The sequence below is a fragment of the Papaver somniferum genome, chromosome 2 (assembly GCF_003573695.1).
Source record: "Papaver somniferum cultivar HN1 chromosome 2, ASM357369v1, whole genome shotgun sequence".
NCBI lineage: Eukaryota > Viridiplantae > Streptophyta > Magnoliopsida > Ranunculales > Papaveraceae > Papaver > Papaver somniferum.
This window is the reverse complement of record NC_039359.1, coordinates 190855810-190879482: the sequence shown is the minus strand read 5'-3', so window position 1 is coordinate 190879482 and position 23673 is coordinate 190855810. Positions and strand designations below refer to the sequence as shown.

The window sequence follows — 23673 nt, the reverse complement described above, 5'->3', positions numbered from 1 at the left end:
AGATCAATCTGTATGACTCCAACCTAAACCAAGAAAATGGTCGTTCTAGAGTCAATTCGGTCACAAGAGAGAATGGGTCGATCTGTAGGAGGGAAGCTGAGAAATGTGTGAGATCAATGGTGATCAAGGATTGTTGGTGTGTTGTGTATTTTGCGTGAAAATAGTTTCTGAACGGTTGAGTTTACTTAGTTGAGAGTAATTTCTAAGACGATAAGCTCGTGTAGACGAAAGATTGTCTATCCAGAATTATATGTCGTTCAATCATAATTCAGAAACTAATTTATATTGATAGAATTGTAAACACCTTGATCCCATGAAGTGTGACAGATGCTGGAGTCAAAGAGTGGGGAAGTGGAAATCATGTTAAAACCAGTTACTCATCGTGCAGAGGCTTGGTTGATTTTCTACCCACTACTTTGCTAACTCCTTCAACTGATTGCACAAATTGCTCACATTCTCATCGTGGGTGAACACACGTGTCATAGGCCGCCATACCAAAACCCTAGTTAATATCCCCCCATGTGACACGATTGATGTTTCGTGATTGTGGAGTCTGCCAGGCAGACGTGTATTTAGTTAGTGAGTTGCTGACTTCATGGGACGATGAGTCCTTGTATTGCTGAGTCGAACATGATTTGCAAATGTTCTGAGACTCATGAATTGAACGTGTCTGTTGAGACAAAGGTATAATTCTCGAGTAAATGTTGATAGTTGAACCCATATTCCTTAGTCTGAGCAAATATTGCTCGTTTGAGCAAAACTTGCTCGTTTGATGAATTATTGGTAGCGGAACCAAATAAAATATTAATTTAAAATATTGCCAACTGAACCAAGTATAATAATTAAGATGTTGATCACGGGATCAACATAAAATTATTAGCGTTTGAATCTGGAGTCATGAACCTTGGATTCGAAACCCTAATTTCGATCAATTGATGATTCATTGAAACTCAACCACGGAATGAAGGGGGGACCGGCTACATGGGATGATGAATCAACCAAGTAACGCCCAGATGCTCAAATGAAAAAAATACCAAAGTCTCTTGAAGACCAGTTGGTGAAAAGATGATTAAATGCTGGTTTAATCATTTATTCAAATCATGTTCGTCTGAACCTTAGGTGATAAAACCTAATAAATTATGAAAAGATGAAGGACCAACTAAGGGGTCATGAAACCGGCTCTGGTTTGTCACGGAATCGACTGACGATCACTTTATGAAATTCCAAGTGTGTTTGGAAGAGTTCTGGACCAAATGTGTGCAATTGTGCAAATTAAGTCAAACGGTGAAAATGCGTGGGACCGGATCCTTTCAAGCCAAAGAGCCAACCTTGGTCGGTCAAGGTAACATGCTCATGTCGCCAAAGTGTCCGTGTCTCAGCCCTGAGAATTTTAATATTTTCTGATGTGCGTTTGAGCAACATTTTGAGAAAATATGAAGAAATCAAGGATTTTGTTGAAACTGAGGAAACTTCATAAGATGAAGGAAATAATAATAAAATGAAGGAATCATGAAGTGTGGGACCGGATATGTCCAAGGCATGGCCGGCCGTCCAATGAGCCCGGTTCCATGGCACTTTTCCTAATTTTATGTTATTTTCATGATTCTAGGGAAACATCATGAAATCAAGGAGTTTGTTGAAATCAAGGAGTTTCCTTGAAGTGAAGGAGTTTCCATGAGATGAGGGAAACAAATAATAATAATAATAATAATAATAAAATAAGGGCATGTGGGACCGGCTTGAGCATGGTCGGCTAGCTAGGTCCCGGTCCCGTGAGTCTCCCCTAATTTTATATTATTTTCATGATTTGAAGGAAATATCATGAAATTAAGGTATTTGCATGAGTTGATGGAAATAATTAATAAAATAAGGAATTACAAGGTGTGGAACCGGTCACGGCTAGAGCATGGCCGGCCGGCTAGTGACCACGGTCCCTTGACGCCTTTCCTAATATTATGTAATTTTTGTATAATTTCCTTGATGTGAAGGAAATACCATGAAACTGAGGAGTTTTATAAGATTAAGGAATTTCCATGAGACGATGGAAATAATAATTAATAAAACAAGTTATTACAAGGTGTAAGACCGGTCACCGCTAGGGCATGGCCAGCCGGCTAGTGACCACGGTCACGTGACACTTTTCCTAATTTTATGTAATTTTGTATAATTTCCTTGATGTGAATGAAATACCATGAAACTGAGGAGTTTCATAAGATTAAGGAATTTCCATGAGACGATGGAAATAATAATTAATAAAATAAGGAATTACAAGGTATGGGACCGGTCACGACTAGGGCATGGCCGGCCGGCTAGTGACCACGGTCCCGTGACACCTTTCCTAATTTTATGTAATTTTGTATAATTTCCTTGATGTGAAGGAAATACCATGAAACTGAGGAGTTTCATAAGATTAAGGAATTTCTATGAGACGATGGAAATAATAATTAATAAAATAAGAAATTACAAGGTATGGGACCGGTCACGGCTAGGGCATGGCCGGCCGCCTAGTGACCGCGGTCCCGTGACACCTTTCTTAATTTTATGTAATTTTTTATAATTTCCTTGATGTGAAGGAAATACCATGAAACTGAGGAGTTTCATAAGATTAAGGAATTTCCATGAGACGATGGAAATAATAATTAATAAAATAAAGAATTACAAGGTGTGGGACCGGTCACGGATAGGGCTTAGCCGGCCGGCTAATGAACACGGTCTCGTGAAACCTTTCCTAATTTTATGTAATTTTTTATAATTTCCTTGATGTGAAGTAAATACCACGAATTGAAGGTATTTACAAAAACGAAAGGATTTTCATGAGATCAAAAAAAATAATAAAAATATGATAAAATATAGAATTGGGTGTGGGACTGGCCACAGCATGACCGGCCGGACGGTGAGCCCAGTCCCCTAGCGCCTTGGCTATTATTTTATTATTATTATTTTTCTTTCCATTTTGCATAGGTTCATCGTTCCTTCGCATTTTGGAATGCTCGTTCGTGCATTCAGGTGCTCGTTAGTGCATTATTGCTGAGTACACTTGCACCATTTTGGTCGGGGCTTACTCGATAACAGCTCAGATGCCCGTATGTTGAATATTTATAACTAAGCCATGAAATTCTGGTGGGAAGAGCCATGAATTGAAGTAATGAAATATTATGAAGAACGTAGAATATTTTCTAGAGATTCAGTTAATGAATCTAATGACTAGAAATAATTAATTGATGGCTCTATACTAGCACGTCGTCTAGGATCATTAATTATTCGAGAATTGAGCGATATCAGCTAGTTGAAGCAACATATTTATAACGTATAGTCAGGGTAAACGTTGTTGCATCCTGAAGACGTTATCGCTCTATATTAGCAGGCAAGCTGTCTAGGAGTCATCCAATCATTAAGATTCTATACACATGTCTTTTACATAGTCAGGGAAAACATTGTTACATTCTGAAGACGTTATCGCTCTATACTAGCAGGCAAGCTATCTAGGAGCCGTCCCATCGTTCGATTCTATATAAAAGTGATTACTGAAATTGCTCAGTATTCATGAAATATGTCGTCGCCTCAGTTGAGATACCGCATATTCATGTATGCTCTGAGAGAAGTATACTCAGTCAGAGACTCTTGTGGCATGAGATTTCATGTTTCGATAATAGACATGGGCCTCAATACTCATCTAATTGTTGGATCCGGAATATGTAAGATTATGGTTTTACAATTTTAGCTTTTGTCGAAAATCCACCATCTACAATTAGCTAAGTTACATACATTCTAGAGTATTCCTAATTTTGGGCTTGGGATTAACAAATTTATATAATACAAGTACTTTCGGATTAGGAGGACATATGCAATATGGTATCCACTGACACCTCTACGTTGTAGCATGACCCTTGTGGGAATTGAATCATGCAGTGAAGCCCATGTAAAGAACAAAACTTTGCATGCAATTTGGGAGGCAACTTTACAAAACTTTAGAGGCAATTTGGGAGACAACATTTTGGTAATGAATGTGTAGTCATAATTATCATTAGTTATTGTATTATAAAGCTTACCCGGTGAGAAACCACATCGAGAGAATTGATGTTGTCTTTCAGTTGTATATCCCTGATGTCATATTTTAAGTCTAAGCGCTCTATGCTTTCTGGAGGGTTGAGACTTCAAACAAACACTAAAGACCAACCATTGCATATCGATAAGTCACCTACCGATTGGTTCTTTTTACAGTTAATCTTGTATTAATGATGAAATTTATGCTTGAGTGATTGGTTGTTGAGGAACCCATCGTCTTAAAATATCATTGTAGCTCTGTCATTAATTTTCAGCTGAACACATAAAAGAAAATTCCTTCCTTGTTTTCAAAATAGCCATATACATGCTTCTTCCAATGGATATTCCAGGTTCAACTAGAGTTCAAAGAAACGTTTATTCGTTACTGTATCTCCAAAATTTCTGGATAGAGAGACTTATTGATTGTTCTTAGACACTTGATGTTCATACCACCTTGGATTTTTGACTTGCATACCTTTTCCTAACTCATTTCTCCGGCCCTTGTCTGCACCCATAAAAATCTATGCATAATCTTGTTGAGCTTCTTTTCGACTAAAGCAGAAAATTATAGCAACAACATAAAATTTATTAGCGCACTCTCCAAAAAGAGTGATTCTGCATGTCTTGGTTAAGAAAATTCTTTTCCAGGGAGATAATTTTCATTCTTGCAATAACTGAATCTCGTAATGAAGCATTACGACTAATAGACGCAATTGGCGTGCCAAAATAAGTAATAGGAAGAGGGTGATTTTGCAACCAAGTTCCACTGTTACCTCATCGACAACGTCATTTGCGCCAATACTATTATTGGAGATCTTCTCAAGATTAACCTTGAGGCCAGTCAAAACGTTAAATATAACCAGGATCACCATACAATCTTCTAAGATCAACCTTAGACGGATTAAGAAGAATAATGGTGTCGTCTGCGAGTTGCAAATGAAAAATAATAGTGCCTACATCCATCACCTAAAACCCATGAAATCTGTCTCTAGCAATTGGTTCATTAATCAACTTAAAAACGTGTTTTATTTTTCTGAAAGATGTGTGTTATGACCTAAAGGTGTGCAGACACATGTTAAAGCCCGTTGTAATAGTAATGATCATTACCTAAGATCCATGTCGTGATCCATTTCAAACTTTGCTTGGTATATAAATCATCAGTTAGACAACTCGGCCGCCGAGGCCTTAATGCTAGAAGAAAGACTTTATCCTCTTTATTTCGTACCAACTATGAGTAGTGCAACTGATTTTAGGTAACTAAATGTTGGAATACAAAAGAGTGGAGATAAATTCAAATGATGCAATTGAAAATACGCGTAATAACAAGACTGGAAAAGACCGAAACCGCAAACATTGATCTATCGATCTCTCCCAATAGTCTTAGAGCAAGAGTTATTTGGAGTAGTAAATAATATGCAGTGAATTAATCATCCAAAAAGGAGACAATTATGGAAGTATTTACCCCAACCCTCCTATCTCATTCGACAAATGAAGTAGTTGTCGAATGTATTCCCTATAAAGCAAATAAACTGTCGTTTGATTCTAGGAGGCACTTTGAATGCTTCTCGAGTGTGTTATATTCCTACTCCACATATTAGCGAACACTATTTCACCTCCTCTCAATTCTATTTTGAATGTGATTGCGTGAGTGGGATCCTCCTGATGATAATAATGCTATAAAGATTCATGCTGATGGAGCTTTCGATATTTTTTTTATTTATTTTTGCATGTGCTTCCACCACTAGAAACCACTTTTCTAGATTTGAAGGATGATGTATTGAGACATTCAGATTCCTTTTCGACTTCTCCCATTCGAAGCCAAATCCAAAGCTTGTATTCTAGTTATCCAGTTGGGTATGCAAAAGAAGTCGGTTCATATTATTGTGGATGGAGTTGCGAAGTTCTTACCAAGAGCTTCTAAATCTCGTGGAGAATAAGACCCAAAATATTATAGGTTATAGAGCTCATGAAAAAAGTCGTTATATTGAGATTTTCATTTGTCAAGAAGTCTGGTGATACTACCGCTCACAACTTGGCCAGCTTCGCTAAAATCAACCAGGTGTCGAACTGGTGGTTACTATCCCCTTTTCGTGTGTAGCTCATCTTCTTGCTGAGAGCTTCTCGTCTTAGTTTTATCCGTTGGTCTTAATGTATAACATATGCTGACATCGTACGCAAATGTTATACACTATTTTAATTTGAGTGTATATTACTACCACGGTTTTGTTATTTGTCACCAATTTATCATCATTCATAAGAAATTATACTCATAATTTATAGGATACATTTTAGTGGAAAATAGCATTGACTTCATAATGTGTCTCCGTCCTAATTTTTTGAGAATTTATTTGCGTCCGCGTAAGTGCAACCCAAATTTCAAGTCAGTCTACAATTAATCCTAAGTTTAGAGCTGATACAATCATACAAATCAACCGTGAATCCAAAAGGTTATTCTGTGAGACACCTAATAAGCAAGTCATTGACCTAAAAGCAATCATAGGGGTGAACGGAACTTGAATGAAATTAGGTTCCCATTTTGCATTACCTTGGGATTATTAATGATCTTAGGTGTTTGTTAATTTAAAAACTGGCATCAACCATATGATAAAACATTAAAGAACAAGATTTCCAAACCATACTCAGATCCCACAATCCCATAATTACTACTACTAATATTCATTCATGACATAAATACACAAGCAAGAGGAGTTGACAAGGATAAAATGGGAAACCTGAAGTATCTTACAGGTGAGAAAGATAAGACATGAGTTTCCTCTAAGCTTCTTCATAATTTGCATGCCAAAACACCAATAATAAAATACTACAGAAAAGTCAGATCATCCATGATTTATACATTGAATAGGAGAATTAAGAAATATAAGAGGACAAAACAAAAGGAAATTAACAATACTAGTGTCAGAAGTTTTTTTTTGTTTTCAACAATTCTCAATCTCTGTCCAATTAACTGTTTCTCTCGGAGAGTAGAAGATTTGAAGATTGTATGTTAATTTATTCTGCCATTTTGGATCTTGGGTCTGTCTAAAAAGTGGTTTGAAAGAATGGGTAAAACAGGGAAATGGATCAAGAATTTATTTACAGCAGGAAAGAAAGAAGAACTGAAGAAAGGAGATTCACCAATTTCTATTGGATATCCTGTTTTAATTCAACCACATACAGCAAGGGATACTAGAAGAAGATGGAGCTTTAGAAGATCAACAGCTACAAGAGATTCATCCAATCCTATGGAATCAGTTGCTACAACATGTATTAAAGAAGTTCAGTCAATGATGAATTCACAAAATGAATCAGCAGAAGAGAAAAAACATGCCATGGCTATGGCTGCTGCTACTGATGCTGCTTTGAAAGCTGCACAAGCATCGTCCACTGAAATTCACTTAAGAGTTGTTTCTACGATTGAGTCTAATTTGAGTATTACGGAGAAACAGGATAATTCAGCTCAAGAATTTGCTGCCATCAAAATTCAATCCGTTTTCCGTTCCTATCTGGTATGATTTCTTCACCCATGCACTTCCAGAATTCTCTGTTTATACTTGAATTCTGTATTGTAGATTGATGCAAGACCTCTGCGGTGAACACATTTCTCATTTTGTGTTATAATTCATTTTTAACAGGCCAGGAAAGCTTTATGTGCATTGAAAGGATTAGTAAAATTGCAAGCATTAGTAAGAGGTCACCTGGTGAGAAAACAAGCTAATGCTGCTCTGAGATGCATGCAAGCATTGGTGTCGGTACAAGCTCGGACTCGAGCTCATAGGATTTTAATGGCTCAAGAATCACATCCCATTACACAGAAACAATTAACTCACAGAAAGCCTCCACACCCACATCTCCAAGAAAATCGTCTTCGTCAGACGTACAATAATGTAAGTTAATACCCAACTATTTCAGAATTTCATATATACCCAAATGAGAAAACTAGTCAAGGTTTCATCGATCTAAATTGATCATTAATTGATCTGATATCACTGATCTTTCTTGTGATAGGACATGGAGGGGAACATTAAGATCGTCGAAATGGATGTCGGAGAGCTCAGCAGTTCAACTCACAGGTCAAGTTACTCCAACAAACAAACTGAAATGGGAGATCCTAGATTCTCTACATATAATTCTAGCCACCAAGATCATAGTCTTCACCAAATTTCACCTTCGCAATCAGCATTAACTGATATAAGCCCAAGAACATGTAGTGGATATTTTGAGGATTATTCAATGAACTATGAACCAAATAGCCCTCAAGCCTCTGTATCCAAACCAGGAACCCCTTTAACAGACTACCAGTTTTTTCCAAGTTACATGGCTAATACCGAATCATCCAAGGCAAAAGTAAGATCACAGAGTGCTCCGAAGCAAAGGCCGGCTGATTCATACGAGAGACAGCTCAGTAACAAGCAGAAGGTACCAACGGGTGGAAGAAATGCACCTCGAGCGGTGAAAATGCAGCGTTCATCTTCGCACATGGGTTCAGCTGTTGTAGAGTACAGGAATCCTTGGTCAACTAAGCTTGATAAATCGACAGTCTCGTTGTACAGCGAGTGTGGTTCTTCCAGCACAGTCCTCACTAATTCTAATTACTGCAGATCTCTGGTAGGATATGAGGTGAGATAATATCTGAAAGTACTACTACTTGATTACACAAATACTGTAATTAAGTAATATGCTTTTTCTCTTTTACTACTTACCGGAATCAACCAAAATAGTATTGATTTGTTTTTTTCTTTAATTGTCGGCAGCTCCGCGGGAGTAGGCGTTGACTGCTCATTTTTCTATGCCAGCAATCCACACGCACTCAAAAATGGATATACCAAATTATTCAAACTTCCAATTCAGAAGTTATCGCAGCACAAATTCATCAGAAGTAGATGCTGCTAAATCCTAATTTTCGTATTTATTTCATGACTCCAGTATTTTTTCCAAGGAAGACTTAAATCCAAGCTTCCTTGTTTTGTGTTTCTGCAAATAAAAAGATGTTTTGCTTTAAAGATTTTGGCCACAGAAATATGTAAATGACTCGATAGTGAATCCGTCAACCTTGTGTGATTGTAAATTTTAAGAAGTTATATTCTCTTAAACTTCGACTAACCTGCCAAAGTTATGATAATTTGCGCTCATAGGTTATCGAAACAGTACACGCGAATAATATTCCAATATCTAGCAAGACTAACCTACCAATTTTAAGAAGCTATTATCCTATTAAAGTTGATTAACCTACCGCCGGCATGGCCCCGTTGCCCACCCCAAACAAAACCAGATTTAGGAATATTAGAATTTCAGTATATATTCCAACGTCCAGTGCCATGTAAAGTAATCAAAGAGGAAACACAACAACGATATCATAGGGGGTGAAATGCAAAAACTCGAAGCGACACCAGAAGCTAATCATAGGTTGTTGCAAGCGACATCCACAGTTAGACCTAAATCTAAATTTTCAACAACAGCATCAAAATACAAGGCGCAAGTGTCCGGTTTATCGTTGGCTATTCTTGGCTGTAGTCTCCTTGAAGCTCTTGGTCAACCAAATAGCTGTTTCCCTAGGAGATACCTTCCCAGGCCCAAATGGCTTCAATAGTACACCAAGTTCCTCGAACCTCTCCTGATGTAACAATCGTGCACTGAACTCAAGCAACCCTTCTAGAGCCTCGGCCCTTTGTTGGTATGATGAGGTGTCGAACCTTCGTTGCCTGAATTCAAAAGAACCACGATGTGAAGTCCCAACAGTTGGATTCCTATCGGAGCATTCACTAACATCTTCCCAATCCAAGGGAAAGGAGCTCGGCCTAATCCCTTGCCAGACATCAGAGCAGCTTGCTCTGCTAACGGCTCTGTCATGAACCTGAACTGTACATTTGTCTTTTGTGATTGACTGATCCCCACAATGCGGGGAGGTAGAAGAGCCCTGTATAGATGACGAAGCCCTGCGGGTTGTGAAAAGAGGGTCCTCTGATGAAGCCAATGGGAATTCTGCCATCCTATCGATCCTTGGGGCATTTACAGAGACATCCGGTGAGTTCATGCGATGAAGGAGACTGACATTAGGTCTCACAGGAGTAGACAACGGCAGAGAAGCTCTACGAGATGGCCTAGCAGATTTATTTGCTGGAGTGCCGGATACTGGGAGCTGAGTACATGAACAGAAGTATAAAGTTAGGTTCCAACAAGGAAATGACGGCTTAATAATCTTTAATGGAGTTTCAATCTTCAAGATTCTTGCAGCACGTGACTTGGGACATGACATATTTTGCAGAAGAGACAGCGCCATCTAGAGTTCAATGATATACTAAATTTTATTTTGATCTGCTTACATATTCACGGTTTGGAGCTTTTTTCGATGGCTCTGTTCGTCTCCTAGGTGTTGCAGAAGCTTTTGATGGAGTCATTCTTGGTGTCCTAACAGAATTGGAAGTCTTCCCAGTTATGACCTTATCTACACCTATCACTTCATGGCTGCTATTCACTGACAGTCCCTCTAACCTTTGGTTTACATAACCACAAAACTCCTGCATTATCTGTGTTGAACACTGAGAGTCATGATCAGCTCCATATATACTTGGATTCAGAATTCTATTGTTACTCAATGATCTTCGTTTGTCTCTATCTGTGCAAGAAGAATCTTCTGGCTCTTGGAATCTAGTTCTCCTTGTTTGATTAGATTCGGACCAGGTTGCCGGCAACGAATTATATCTAGGATTCTCAAGTTTCAGATGTATCTTTAGAACGTAAGGCTGAAGCAGTGGGTGTGACAGCAGATCTGCAGCCTGAGACAACGAAAAAGTATGCTTTGAAGTGAAAAGAAATGTAAAGCAGAATACAACACAAAAATGTCCTACAGTTTGATACAATTTAAGAGGAACTGTGTTATTTCGCAAGTATGAATGTAAATCAGAATGGAATAGCAGCACAACACATACACTAGGCCTAAGTTCTGGATTTTTCCGCAACATGCTTTTAATGAGTCCCCGGCTGAACATGGAAACAAGAAAGCAGATTAGCACCAATGAAATATACCAAGTTAAAATTCAGTAATTAACTTGCCAGTTAACTACTTTAGGACATGTTTGTGTTTCATGTGATTGTCTTAAAATTGCATTTCATAATCAGAGCAATATATGAGCATTGGTAGGGTTGTGGGGTAACAATGAAGATAATTGCAGGAATATTCTCTATGTTACAAATGTAACGGTCAATGTACAACCTGGCATGTACACGGCGAGCATATAAAGGAATTGAATGCTTAAATTGTAGTTACAGACATGGACTTACAGTGCACCAGAATACATTGTTGGAAGAGGTGCCACAATAGACTTGTTTATTTTGTTGATGAGAGCTTGCATATCCTGATCAGAAGGCAAAAGATTCATGAAAAAGTACACTATGTTCTTGAAACACAAAAGACAAAAGTCTATGATGTATCTCTTTATGCACTCCAAAGGTAGTTTTAGCTATTTGACAGAAATGCACAGAATAGGAAGTTGAGATATGCCAACTAACGAAACAAGGAACTTTGCGTGCGCAAATCTAGTTAGTCTTCACGGAGTAATAACGGACTGGAGTTCTAGTGCTATGGAAGAGCATCAATTAAAAAAGAAGCACTGTTTGCTTTCGCTTTATCTTGTTTTCTTTTTGTCTAGGGAGGTTCAAGCCTCTTGTACCCTCTCTTTTTTGATCAATAAATTTACTCTTTGCAAACCAAAGAAAAAAAAGAAGTTGTGCAGCACTGAATTTCTATTGCTATAAAACAACATCATTTAATGAAACAGCAACTGAATTAATCATGCAGGGCATATTTCAATTAAGGGCCTTGGAAGATGGCAACTTACAAAAGCTTTAAAAGCAGTCTTATGAGCAGCCATTTCATATATGCAGCATCCTGGAGATAAACATAGTCGGAAAATATAAACTTAAATTTTGAGAACTTGTAACAAGTTGATAATGCCATAAAGGATAAACACTTCTTTAAATTGTTTACCTAAAGACCAAATATCTGACTTTGAACCATAAGGAATATCAGCAAGAAGCTCAGGGCACATATAGCTGGGAGTTCCCACGACCTGCATTGTGAGCCACATAGACCTCATTGTTAACAAGCAAGCAAAAGACTGAACTTAAACTAATCAAGAAAACTTTTAGTAGTGCCGCGTTACTCACGGAAGAGGCTAGGTCATCAGAAGTCAACATTTTGGCCAATCCAAAATCACCTGTAGATCAATTATGTCGGACATTTAGGAGGAAAATCATTGCAGTAGGTGGATACAATTTATTCATAGTCATCCACGAAGACTTAAACAGTTAGAAAGTAGGATCACTTACCTAGACGTATGTCCTGATCCTTCGTCAAGAATATATTTGAGCACTGAGACATTTTTGCAAAGCAGTATCAGTACAGACAATTTAAGAGTATCCCAAGCCAATATATAACAACTTAATATATGAATCACTATGCACGGTATGAGAGCTGCCACTGACCTTGACATCACGATGAAGAACATGATTTCTGTGCAAGTAATCTAGAGCCATTAGGAGTTGCACAAGCCACTTACAGAGTTTCTGTACACAATATGAATTTACAAACAGTAAGGACTGAGAACCTTGCAATTGCAGATATTCCAGAGTAGCTCATGTAGAGGAAAAGTAATGCACCTCTTCAGAAAAGTGAACACCATTAGCTCTTTTTATAGCTTCACCCCTGCATAATCAAAAGAAGTAGTACCAATGTAAAATAGGAGCAGATGAATCATGAAGAAATCATGCAGAGGCCTGTTGATTCACAAAATATATTACAATTTTACTTGAACAAGAAGAGCAACTTACATGTCTCCACCCTCACAATAACCAATGATGATACACACGTAGCAACCCTGCTAATAATGTGTTAAATATTCCAAGTAAGAAATCCTACCATTCTGAGCCCAATGTACGTAAAAGGATAATCAATTTTTCTACCGAAAAACTGACCTTCTCTACCCAGGAGTCTTTGTACTCCACAATAAATGGGTTCCGTACTTTGGAAATAAGATCCATCTATACAGATTAAGAGAAAAAAGGAAATCAGAATGGTAAAGGCCTAAAATATGGCATTAAGCTACCAGGTATATATGGAAATATAAAATGTTCTGGACATGTTCCAACAAATAAATTCTTTGCTGACACTTCAAAATCATATTAGGTACTCAGTATCCACCATGAAAAGAGCTCCTCTAATGTAATAGGCAAACTGGAATAACTTGATTAACTAACTACTTATACGTTTGACCAAATCTGCACCAAAAACACACACATTTGGTTTTAAACAGAAGTATAAGACACACCTCCTGGTGTGCGGACCTTCGGCATCTGTCTGTCTGTCGGGCAAGACGAATCTTCTTCAAAACGTACCTTTAAAAGGCAGAATTATGATGTAAATGTTAGATAAACGTCCAAAACTACATATGCAATAGCTAGTTGAACTTTAAGGCTAGTCCTTACTTCTTCTTTTCATGCTTATGCCTCACAAGAAGTGCAGAACCAAAAGCCCCTTTTCCAATCTGTTCCAGCACTTCATATTGCTCCATTATAACAAACTCCTGCAATGTCTCCCTCTGCAGTTTCATCAAAAGTACTCGAAGTCATCAACATAAATATGAAAATTTAGCTCATAGTAGTCCAAAGAATACCAAAAGACCAAACAAATTTACAACAACGAAAAACACACAAAATATCAAGAACTGGAAAGAGTTCTATAAAATTACAAAAGCAATGACCGATTCTAGTCTAACAAAATTATCATAAATTCTATGCTACAGCAGCTCGCCACTGAAAAATAGCATTTTGTATACAATGCGTCGTTACTTCCAGGCAATGAGTGAGTAATTCTTCTATCCCCAAATCTTTTGAGGATCTACAAGAACACAGCAATTGCAACACTAAGAAATGAATCTCAATTTACTAAAATCGAACCACATCATTCCCCTCGAAAAACCTTACTACCGTATTATCACTAACCATCAGCCACATTGTGTCCAATTCCTCTTTCACTAGAGAACACTACTAAACTAATCCCTAACCCAGTTCAAAACTAGGAAAAAACTAATCAGTTCCAGAAACACTTACATCGAACTAAGAAGTTAGAACTATCTGAGAAGTTTTCAACAACATAGTAACACACATTGTCTAAGTAAAACCTACAAAATCGGAGAATCAAACAAAAATGAGCACAAATTTTACCTAAAATCAAGTCGGTGACACTACAATCAGTGAATCGCATCAGAACAAACAGCTCAACAAGATCAAATTCCCGTAAACAATTAGAATGTGAGCTTTGAGAAAAGGAAAAGAAGAGGAAGGAAGAGAAGACAAGAGGAGAAACTTAGTTCAAAGTACAGTTTATGAGAGAAAAACAAGATAGAATAAAAAATCTACCCTATATTCATTTCAGTAATTTAAAAAAATAAAATAATAATAAACAAAGAAAGAGAGAGAGAAGAAGAAGTAAAAGAACATACCAATAAAATCGATCACTGAAAGAAAACAGATTTAAAATAATAAGCTCACACATTTACAGTGACAATCTCTTTTTCTTTGAAGAACTTTGACAGAGTTCACAGAGAAAAGAAGGAGAGGAGGAGAAGTAGAAGACGAAGAGCGGCAAAAGGATTAGAAATGGAAATGAAAAGGTGATTGGTTGAAAAATTCAATGTTTAGAGAAGAAAATGTGAGAAAGAAAATTTCGGAGAGATAGAAAGTGAAAGAAAAAGCAAGAGAAAGAGAGAAATGGATTTTAGTGGTTTTTGATTTTGTTGGTTTGCTTTTATGGGGATTCTCTTCTTCTATCTCTCTTACTCAGGACTAGTAATGCAGAAAGTCGAGGAGAAATGACTCATGAGTCATGAGAGAGTGAGAGGGTAATAAAGTGAATTTGGAAGTTTACAGTGTTTCATGGAAGACCGACCAAAAGTTAATAAAAAACTTGTGAAATAGAAATGGCCAATAAACACAATGTACCCCACCAAGACTACTGTAGAGTGAGGAAGAGTGGGGACCAATTCGTTGAGTACGACTACTTATCACTAGACAAAGTAATCCCCATTATCCGCAGAATTCTACGTGAGGCTTTCTCTTGATTCAAGGTTGAATTAAGTTAGCGTCGTGTGATTTAGGCTCAGTGTAATGGCACCCATGATTCAAGATTCAAGGGTGAGAAGTGTCGTGTCGTTTATTCAAGGGAACGTCCATCAGTTGCGTTGGACGGAATATAGAATCAACGATTGACGCCGACTAGTTCTCCGTCCCAAAAAGGTGAAAAACGCCAAACCATTAGGCGTCTCTCCAAATATTTGATACAATATTCTGAAAAACGACTAATTGTTTGTCGCCTCACAATCCTCGTACCTAAATCCAATAAAAATCTATTAGAAGAGATTTTCATACATAGACTTTGTTAGGTGATGAAAATCTACAAAACCACCACCGTTCGACACTCAACAGCGACAATAACAAACCCTTCAAAATTAATCATCCAAAAACACCGTGAATCTAGACATGAGAAGAAAGATCACCTGATGAAGAAAGAAGAGATAAAAAAGAAACAGTTCTTTTTTTCGCTGTTTATCAATTTTGGGACGCCTAACGGATTGGCGTCTGCATACTGTTTGAAGAGACGCCTAACCATTTTCCGTCTGAAGACTTTCCATTCGGCTTCTTTGTTGTCAATCTTGAATCACCACTGCGCTTGGTTGTTGAATTTTGCTTACGTGTAAGGGAGTTGAATGTTGAATCTTGGCGGATGATTAGACTAAGCCTTACTGTTAAATACAGCGCGGAAGATTACAGCCATTAGATTTTAAAATTTAAGGAAAACATGATGGTTGGTAACAACAAATCTACAGCGCAGAAGATTGTAGCCGTTAGATTTTAAAATTCAAGGAAAATATGATGATCGGTAATAACGATTTTTGGTGGACCGCCATAAAAACCTCAAAAAGAACTCGTACATTGACGGATTAGACGTCCTGCTGGCAGAGATTCATAGGGGTGGGGTTCTTGGGTCAAACCCATGTGAGTGTGGTTTTTTTCACAGTTTTTTCAGCGGTTCGTGTATCTTTTTCGGATTGGTAATAGGGGCGCTCTATGATTCAACAGAAATATCAACAATTAGATTTCAACTTTTAACATTTCGAAGCTACTAAGTGAGGGTGGCAGATTCTCTTATTTCAAGTTTGAAGCTCACTCGCTGCATCACAAGGACTTTGACTCAAAAATCTAAAAATAGTGCAATTTTATGTTTTATGAGGGTTCCCCACTTCCTCTAACATTATATTTGCTAAGAAATTACAGAACCTGAAATTCTTTTTAAAAACATAGAACAAAGAAGAATTTGGTGGTGGGAACAACGCAACTATAACTAGAAGAGAAGATTCAAAGCTTTAATTTGTTTGAAGAAAATCAATCTTTAAATCAAACTCAATTCTCAGAAAGACTTCAAACTGAATTAGACTTGAAGAAACTAAAAGTAATTGAAACAAGGAAAGTCTTACAAAGGGCTAAGGTGGAAAGTTTCCGGAATGGTGACAAAAACACTTCATATTTTCACAAATAGCTATCTTGTCTAAGAAAGGAAACACCCAAATACTTGACCAAAAAAAGCTTTTAGTCGTTGCATTCACAGTTTTGGTTCGCGAATTGTTACCAAAAGTTCGTTTACAATCTCCTATTCACGAAATCAACCTTAAGTGTTGCTTTAATACTCATAGCTTTTTCGTTATAACTCGGAATTGAGTGATTCTTGGCTCGTTGCATTCGCATTCTCATTCACTACAACATGATGACCTTTTTTGTGATAAAGGTCATTCTCACAAAAGTCATGAGATCAAATATCCTCGAGTGTATATATAAATATATATTTAGCGTCATAGAATTGTTCCATAGAGTGAGCCCTTGTTTCGATAGATAGAGAGGTAGAGTAAATAAGAGAATCAAGAGTTTGTTACTAACCTTTAATGAAGTTCTCCAAGATGTCTTTGTGTAGTCTTCAACCTCCATCCTTTAAGGATATCTTTGATTTTATACTCTACTTCTTAAACATAATCTAGTCTGAAGCCGACTTTAGTGACTAAATCAAGAATGCGTTTTGTCATCTAAATTTGACAACTAACTTGGCATACCAAAGCCAGTGTGTTCAACTGAGCATTTCTCTAACACTCTTACATTTCTGAACCCCTTTTCAAATGCTTCTGCCTTATGGTTTTGCAGTGTCTTTGACCCATAAATCCTCTTCCCTGCCCTCCATCTTCTCTTGAATCACTCTCTTCCAAATAACGATTTTTTTTAATTGAATCTCCAAGTCCACTTTGCCATCATAGCTTGATTAGTTAATTTCAAACTCTTCACTTCTAAACCACCAAATTCCATTAGACTACAAAAATTTTAAATGGCATCAATTTTGTAATAATATTATCCCAAACTTTTGGCAGAGTTTGTGATTTAGAGTATTTAATGGATGAAGATGAATCTAGTAGTTATAGTAATTATGTATGGATGAAGATGAATCTAGTAGTTATAGTAATTATGTATATTTTACAGATAATGCTATCAATGGTGCACAACAACAGGGTGCAACCTTTTGTCATTTTTTCTTTGTTTGAAAATCTCTATGAAGAAACTGGAAACCTCAATCATCGTGATTGAGATGGACCATCTCATAATTTCCATTTTATCAACAAATAATTTGGTATATATGTAGTTATGATTATGCAAAAGAAACAATGAGTAAAGAAGTAGTGAAATTGATGGTGATATGGTAACAACAATTCAAAATTTTGAATCAAAAATGAATTTGTTAACTTGTTGTGATCTATAAATTTAATATTTTCTCGTTGACTATAGGAATAAATGTATAAAGAGGAATGGCACCCAAAAATGGTTTCTAATTCAAAAGTTATTTCAATATTTTGAAGGTGATGAACGAATGTAACTCACTCTTGCAGGAAGGTAATCAAGTACCAACTAGATCCCCATAATCCCGAATTTCGTAAGCGTTTAAAATGGTGCACAATATTTTTCACCACAAACAACTTCACACTAAGAGAATCAAAACTAAAATCAGGATCATTCATTCATATTTCAGAGTTAATAACGTTACCAAAAAACGAAGAGGGGGATGTTAAACTCAAAAACAGTGATCGAACAAGCCCCACAAGGTTCATCACCTAAGTTTAGTATGGCCGAGTATATTGAGCACGAGCATCAGGCTTAACTAGATAGATTAACACTGTTTTGTTTAGTGGTAAGGAAGCTTCAAAAAGTCGTCTTTCGCATGAAAAACGTTTCTTTGACTATAACAAGAATAAATTCTTTCCATGAACACTCAACAATGAATGACTAACAACGTATGTTATGGAAATTGGAATTTGATAAGATACAAAAATAATTGAGTGAACAAAAAATACCACAACATCTACACTATGATGACGATGATGCCTCTTAAGAATGTCGAGAAGAAGATGTTTACAACGTTAATTGAATGGTTTTACTTCAATATAGTAGTTGGTTTTAATAGTTTTAATATTCCCCAATAGTTTGTTTTAAGTTAGTTTAAACTAAATGAAGAAGTTACTTTTAAAGTAGTTCAAAGTAAATGTAGTAGTTTGTTTAGTTATACAAAACTTAGATTGTCCATCTACCTAGCTTGGCTAATTTTTTTGATTTGAACATAGGAATTGCACTTAGCCCATTTAGGGGCTACTATGGGGGTGGTTAGATTAGCAAATAGAATGGGAAAATAAGTGAAGTTAGGCATTTGCCTATAGTGCCGCTCGGTTGATTATGACCTACGGCCATGTTATGGTTGTTGAGCTGTCATAAATTGAGAGCTCGACCATTACTTAGCCGCCAATAGTTCTAAATTTATATTAGCTCACACCTTCTCAACACCTATAATCTCAAAAAATAGTATTTCTTTCTTATCTCACACCAAGCCTTTCTTTTTACCCTAATTTCTTGTATTATGGTTACATCATCTCAAACATCCCCCAAAGTTCGTGGTCCATTACAAAGTATATATTATAAAGAAAGATGAACTTATTTCAAAAATTATGTAATCTATACATCGGATCTTATAAGTGGTGCACAACAACTACCACTTGCACTATGGCAGAACATTCACGAGAATTTTTGTGCAGAAGCCAGCAACCCAGAGTTTTCGATCATGCAGGGTTGTCATTTAATTTACATACAGTCAGCAAGTAATTGACCTTATATGGTAACCCAATCATGCAATGGATCTTTTTTATTATTTTAATGTAGGAATTACACCTATACCATTATGGGGTGGTTAAGTTGGCAAACAGAGCGGAAAAATACGTAAAGTTGGTGTTTGAGGGTAAAAACTGATTCTGCTGTTTTTGGTAAATTTAGATGTGTTGATGAGAAACGAATTCAAACCCTAAACAAATGTACTGCACGGGAGTACTTTTAGATTCGAGAGATCAATCTGTAAGACTCGGGCCTAAACTTAGAAATGGACGTTCCAGATTCAATTCGGTCACAAAGTGAAGGAGAAGGGTTGATCTTAGGGAGGGAAGCGAAGAAGGTGTTTGAGATCATAATGTTGAATTATGAAGGTGTGATTGTTTTATGACTTGTATTGTGGAACTGGATTGCAGAATGTAAGCTATCAGTTCTCGGTGTTTTCTGGATACTTGTGTTGATAACACTTGTCTTTTGTCGAAATAGGTTGAAATCCTATTTATACAAGTCATGTTCGAGCACACCCTGATCTCGCAGGAAGTGAAGGTGATTAAGAAGTGGAGAAGTAGAGTTGTGTAAAAAGTAGTGATCACCACGTTTCCATTATGAGGGGAAACTGTTCACGCCTTCATCCACTGTCCCATTGTTGTTAATCGTCCGTTCTTCCCTGACACGTTCTCGTAATGGGCGCGTTGCAATCCGCACGCTGTAAACCGCCAGACCAATACCCCAGTGAGCATCCCCCAGTTTGTGATATGTTTGATGTCTCGAGTATTTTTATGGAAAATATGCAGCAAGCTTCTGAATGAGTCTTGTTTGCAAGACCTAGTTATTCTGACCAATCACGCGCAAGCTAGGTGGCGGGTGGTCATGTGTGAGTAGCTTCCAGGAGCTATCCATGTACATTAAAGATGTGATGATCGGTCCCTATAGGAAAATGGTGGCCTATAGCCATTTTGACATCCTATTGGTTGGACCAAATTAAATCTAAATCGTTTAAGTTGGCTAGCCAAGTTGTATGGCTGAGATGATTTGCAGAAGTTTGTGCTAATTCATGAAATTTCGTAATTAGAAAATTCAGATGTGAGACCCTTACTAAAACTGTTGTAGAATTCTCATACGAACTCGTATTTTGATAATCCGCCCCTCCATTCTGATCAGAAAAGAATTCCCTATCTTCCCACTCAGGAATATTTAGGTTTTGAGCTCGTTTAGGAGGTGAAAACAGCCCGACAGTAAAAACTCAGGAAGAATTCTGTCAGTTTTCAACCATGACCTAGCTCTCCTTTTAAGTTGCATCTTTTAGCTTGTTACTCCGGTTGATATGATTTTTTAGTATGTTATGATAGACTTCCATACGAAACTTTTCGCATGTAGCTCATACTAAAATTGTTTACCAAATGCTCCCAGTTGTTCGTCCAATCTTTGGGTGATCGATTGAAAGCGATGGGCGCTAGTTTGAGCAGGCCGATCGTCCATGTGCAAAGGTGGGTTGCTAGTGAGCATGTTGATATCTTCGGGGCCGCCTGAAATTGAATCTAAGCCACTCGATTTGTCCGGCGAAGATGGATGGTTGTGATCCATTTGCGACAGTAGCATGTTGCCACAACAAAACTTAGGGTTTCCAAAATAACGCGTTCACCCTACTTTGGGCGAGCGATTCAACGCACTCTTGGTTTTTCGTGGTCAAGTCGATCGACCAAGGATGTAGTTGGGTCGCCGGTGAACACGACAGTACCCTTTTGATCATTCGAGGGAAGATCTAGACCGTCCAACTAGGCTAGCTAAGTTGGACTGATGTGATGAAATTGAGACCGTCATAGTCGGTCTTGGCTCGTTCGAGCTATTTTTCAACCGCGCGATCACCCTATTTCTTGCCAACATTTGAGGGTGTTGCGGGTGAACTAAATGGATTATGACCGGCTGGGATGTTAGTGGGCCCACCGATGGTCATCATGATGATCGCCTAGTTCCGCTAGGAGTAAGCTAGGCTTGTTGAATTGCATGGCCAAATCGTGTGGCTGTGATCATTTTTTAAGACTCACATGGACAGTCTAGATTTTCATTAAGGAATTTAAACGCGTCGATCGTGCTAAATTTATTTTGGTAAAATTTAGCAAAAGAATTTAGCAGGCTGGAAGGGTAAATTGTTGTCATTTCAGGAAAGATTGGTTTTGGTAAAATTTGTTTTATGCAGTATTCCAATATTCAACATGTCAGTGTACAAGTGGCCAAGAAAAGTTTTAAAGGAAAGTGAAAATATTATAAGGAACTTTTTATGGTCCGGTGATCCTTCAGTAAGAAAAACAGTAACTTTAAAATGGGAGAAAACTTGTTCCCCTCTTGAAGAAGGTGGCTTGGGAATCAGATAATTGGAAGTAATAAACAAAGCAATGTTAATGAAACTATGCTGGAAAATTCAAAACGGAAAGGATGAATGGGCTAAAACTTTTCAAGGAAAGTTCCAAGATAAAAATGGCAACTGGATTGAGTATTACAAAAAGTCATCTATATCGCCAGGTATCAAATGGGTTGCAGCAGATGTTTTTGAGAATTCAAGATGGTTGGTAGGGGATGGGAAAAATATCTCAGTATGGAATGATAATAATTGGATAAAAGAAAGGCCTTTAAAAGATTTATTCCCTAACAATGCTGTTATGTTGCTATTTGAGGGTGAAAACGGTTTCTGCTGATTTCGGTAATTTCGGGCGTGTGGGTGAGAAACGATTCTAAATCCTAAACAATGTACTGCAAGGGAGTACTTTAGATTCAAGAGATCAATATATAAAAATCCGGAAAACCAAGAAATGGTCGTTCCATACTTGCTTCGGTCACAAAGAGAAGGAGAAGGGTTGGTTTTGGGGAGGGAAGCGAAGAGAGTGTTGAGACCAGAATAGTTGATTCTGGAATAGTAGTTGTTTTGTGACTTGTATCAGAAAGTGGGAAGCTAACAGATGGGAAAGCTAGCAAACGTTTTCTGAGTGTTGTATGCTCCTGACCAGAGCTTGTTGTTCGGTGGAAATAGGTAATGCCTATTTATACAATTCGAAGTGAAACGTACTCTGGTCTCGTTAAGAAATGGAAAACGGGTGAGTAAATGGGAGGAGGTGGTAGCCGGTAATGCTTGGAATTGATGTTCCATAAAAGAAAGTGTTTCACCATTACTCCCTGTATTTACTAACCGCCTCATCCTTATGACACTTTCTTATAACGAGCGTAGTGTACACCGCACGCTGTAAACCGCAAAACCAATACCCAGTGAGCATCCCCCAGTTTGTGACATGTGTTGATGTCTCGAGTGTTTTCGTGGAAAACATGTAGCATGTTGTTGTTGTCTGGCAAGTTGATCTTGGGAGACTTGCCGGCTCGGTGGTGACCTTCAACGGTCGAGATATTGCATCTTAAGAGGAAGGTAGCCGTTGATTATTGCAACCTTTCGTTTGGTATCCAGTGGCATGAAAGTATGATCAGTATGGTTTAATGTGGCCCAGTTTAGGCGCGGCCAAAAGTTAGGGTTTTGGCTTTGTTTAGGCGCGACCAAACTAGGGCCAAAGGTTTCCATGTGTTAGTTGGTAACCTTGGATGGCTAAGATCTGCATCTTAGATGAAAAAGTGGCCGTTGATTGTTGCAGGCCTTCATTTTCGTAGCCGCATAGGGAAGGTCAGCATGGTATGGCGCGACAAGGTGATTGGCATGCCATTTGGCACGTGTGGAATGGCATGCCTTGGCGCGGTTTGGTGTGGCCAAAACTACGGTTTTGGGCCAAAGGTTACCATGCGTTGTTTGGCGACCTTGGACGGCTAGGATTTGCATCTAGTATGGAAGGGTGACCGTTAGTCTTCGCACGCCTTCGTTTTGGTAGACGCATGGGGAAGGCCGGCATGGTATGGCGCGGCAAGGTGGTTGGCATGCCATTGGCACATGTGGCATGGCATGCTTTGGCGCGGTTTGGCGTGGCCAAAACTAGGGTTTTGGGCCAAAGGTTACCATGCGTTGTTTGAAGACCTTGGACGGCTAAGAGTTGCATCTAGGATGGAATGGTGGTCGTTGATCGTCGCACACCTTCGTTTTGGTAGCCGCATAGGGAAGGCCGGCATGGTGTGGCGCGACAAGGTGGTTGGCATGCCATTGGCACATGTGGCATGGCATGCCTTTGCGAGGTTTGGCGTGGCCAAAACTAGGGTTTTGGGCCAAAGGTTACCATGCGTTGTTTGGCGACCTTGGACGGCTAGTATTTGCATCTAGGATGGAAGGGTGGTCGTTGATCCTCGCACACCTTCGTTTTGGTAGCTGCATGGGGAAGGCCTGGCATGGTATGGTGCGGCAAGGTGGTTGGCATGCCATTGGCACATGTGGCATGGCATGCCTTGGCGCGGTTTGGCGTGGACAAA

The 23673-nt window shown here is 38.2% G+C and overlaps 2 protein-coding genes across 8 annotated transcripts; one reads left to right on the top strand and one right to left on the bottom strand.

The window, feature by feature from the left end:
* Nucleotides 1-6533: 6533 nt before the first annotated feature.
* Nucleotides 6534-9134, top strand: LOC113350065 (protein IQ-DOMAIN 14-like). Its single transcript, XM_026594140.1, has 4 exons — nt 6534-7550; nt 7677-7928; nt 8050-8661; nt 8796-9134. The coding sequence occupies exons 1-4, from the start codon at nt 7104-7106 to the stop codon at nt 8814-8816; spliced, it is 1332 nt and encodes a 443-aa protein (XP_026449925.1). The 5' UTR covers nt 6534-7103; the 3' UTR covers nt 8817-9134.
* Nucleotides 9135-9314: 180 nt separating this feature from the next.
* On the bottom strand, nt 9315-14886 carry LOC113350064 (serine/threonine-protein kinase Nek2-like). 7 transcript variants are annotated; one of them, XM_026594133.1, is made up of 16 exons: nt 14541-14886; nt 14263-14354; nt 13525-13637; nt 13368-13434; nt 13015-13080; nt 12871-12920; nt 12700-12745; nt 12526-12606; nt 12370-12412; nt 12208-12257; nt 12029-12110; nt 11880-11929; nt 11323-11396; nt 10971-11022; nt 10365-10817; nt 9315-10180 (listed from the first exon to the last, which is right to left on the bottom strand). In XM_026594133.1, exons 3-16 carry the CDS (start codon nt 13608-13610, stop codon nt 9530-9532), a joined length of 1851 nt encoding a protein of 616 aa, XP_026449918.1. In that variant the 5' UTR covers nt 13611-13637; nt 14263-14354; nt 14541-14886; the 3' UTR covers nt 9315-9529. The 7 variants fall into 7 exon arrangements, with proteins under 7 accessions (XP_026449918.1, XP_026449921.1, XP_026449920.1 ...); XM_026594136.1 differs by having other exon boundaries at nt 14263-14314; XM_026594135.1 differs by having other exon boundaries at nt 14263-14282.
* Between the last annotated feature and the right edge of the window lie 8787 nt (nt 14887-23673).

What these genes read in the sequence shown, in the direction of transcription:
- LOC113350064 (XM_026594133.1), bottom strand. Translation starts at nt 13,610, where the DNA reads ATGGAGCAATATGAAGTGCTGGAACAGATTGGAAAAGGGGCTTTTGGT. An exon ending in CTGATGACCTAGCCTCTTCC is followed by an intron (nt 12,111 to 12,207) that starts GTGAGTAACGCG and finishes CTCACAATGCAG; the next exon opens with GTCGTGGGAACTCCCAGCTA. An exon ending in ATCCAGAACTTAGGCCTAGT is followed by an intron (nt 10,818 to 10,970) that starts GTATGTGTTGTG and finishes TCGTTGTCTCAG; the next exon opens with GCTGCAGATCTGCTGTCACA.
- LOC113350065 (XM_026594140.1), top strand. Translation starts at nt 7,104, where the DNA reads ATGGGTAAAACAGGGAAATGGATCAAGAATTTATTTACAGCAGGAAAG. An exon ending in CCGTTTTCCGTTCCTATCTG is followed by an intron (nt 7,551 to 7,676) that starts GTATGATTTCTT and finishes CATTTTTAACAG; the next exon opens with GCCAGGAAAGCTTTATGTGC. An exon ending in TTCGTCAGACGTACAATAAT is followed by an intron (nt 7,929 to 8,049) that starts GTAAGTTAATAC and finishes TTCTTGTGATAG; the next exon opens with GACATGGAGGGGAACATTAA.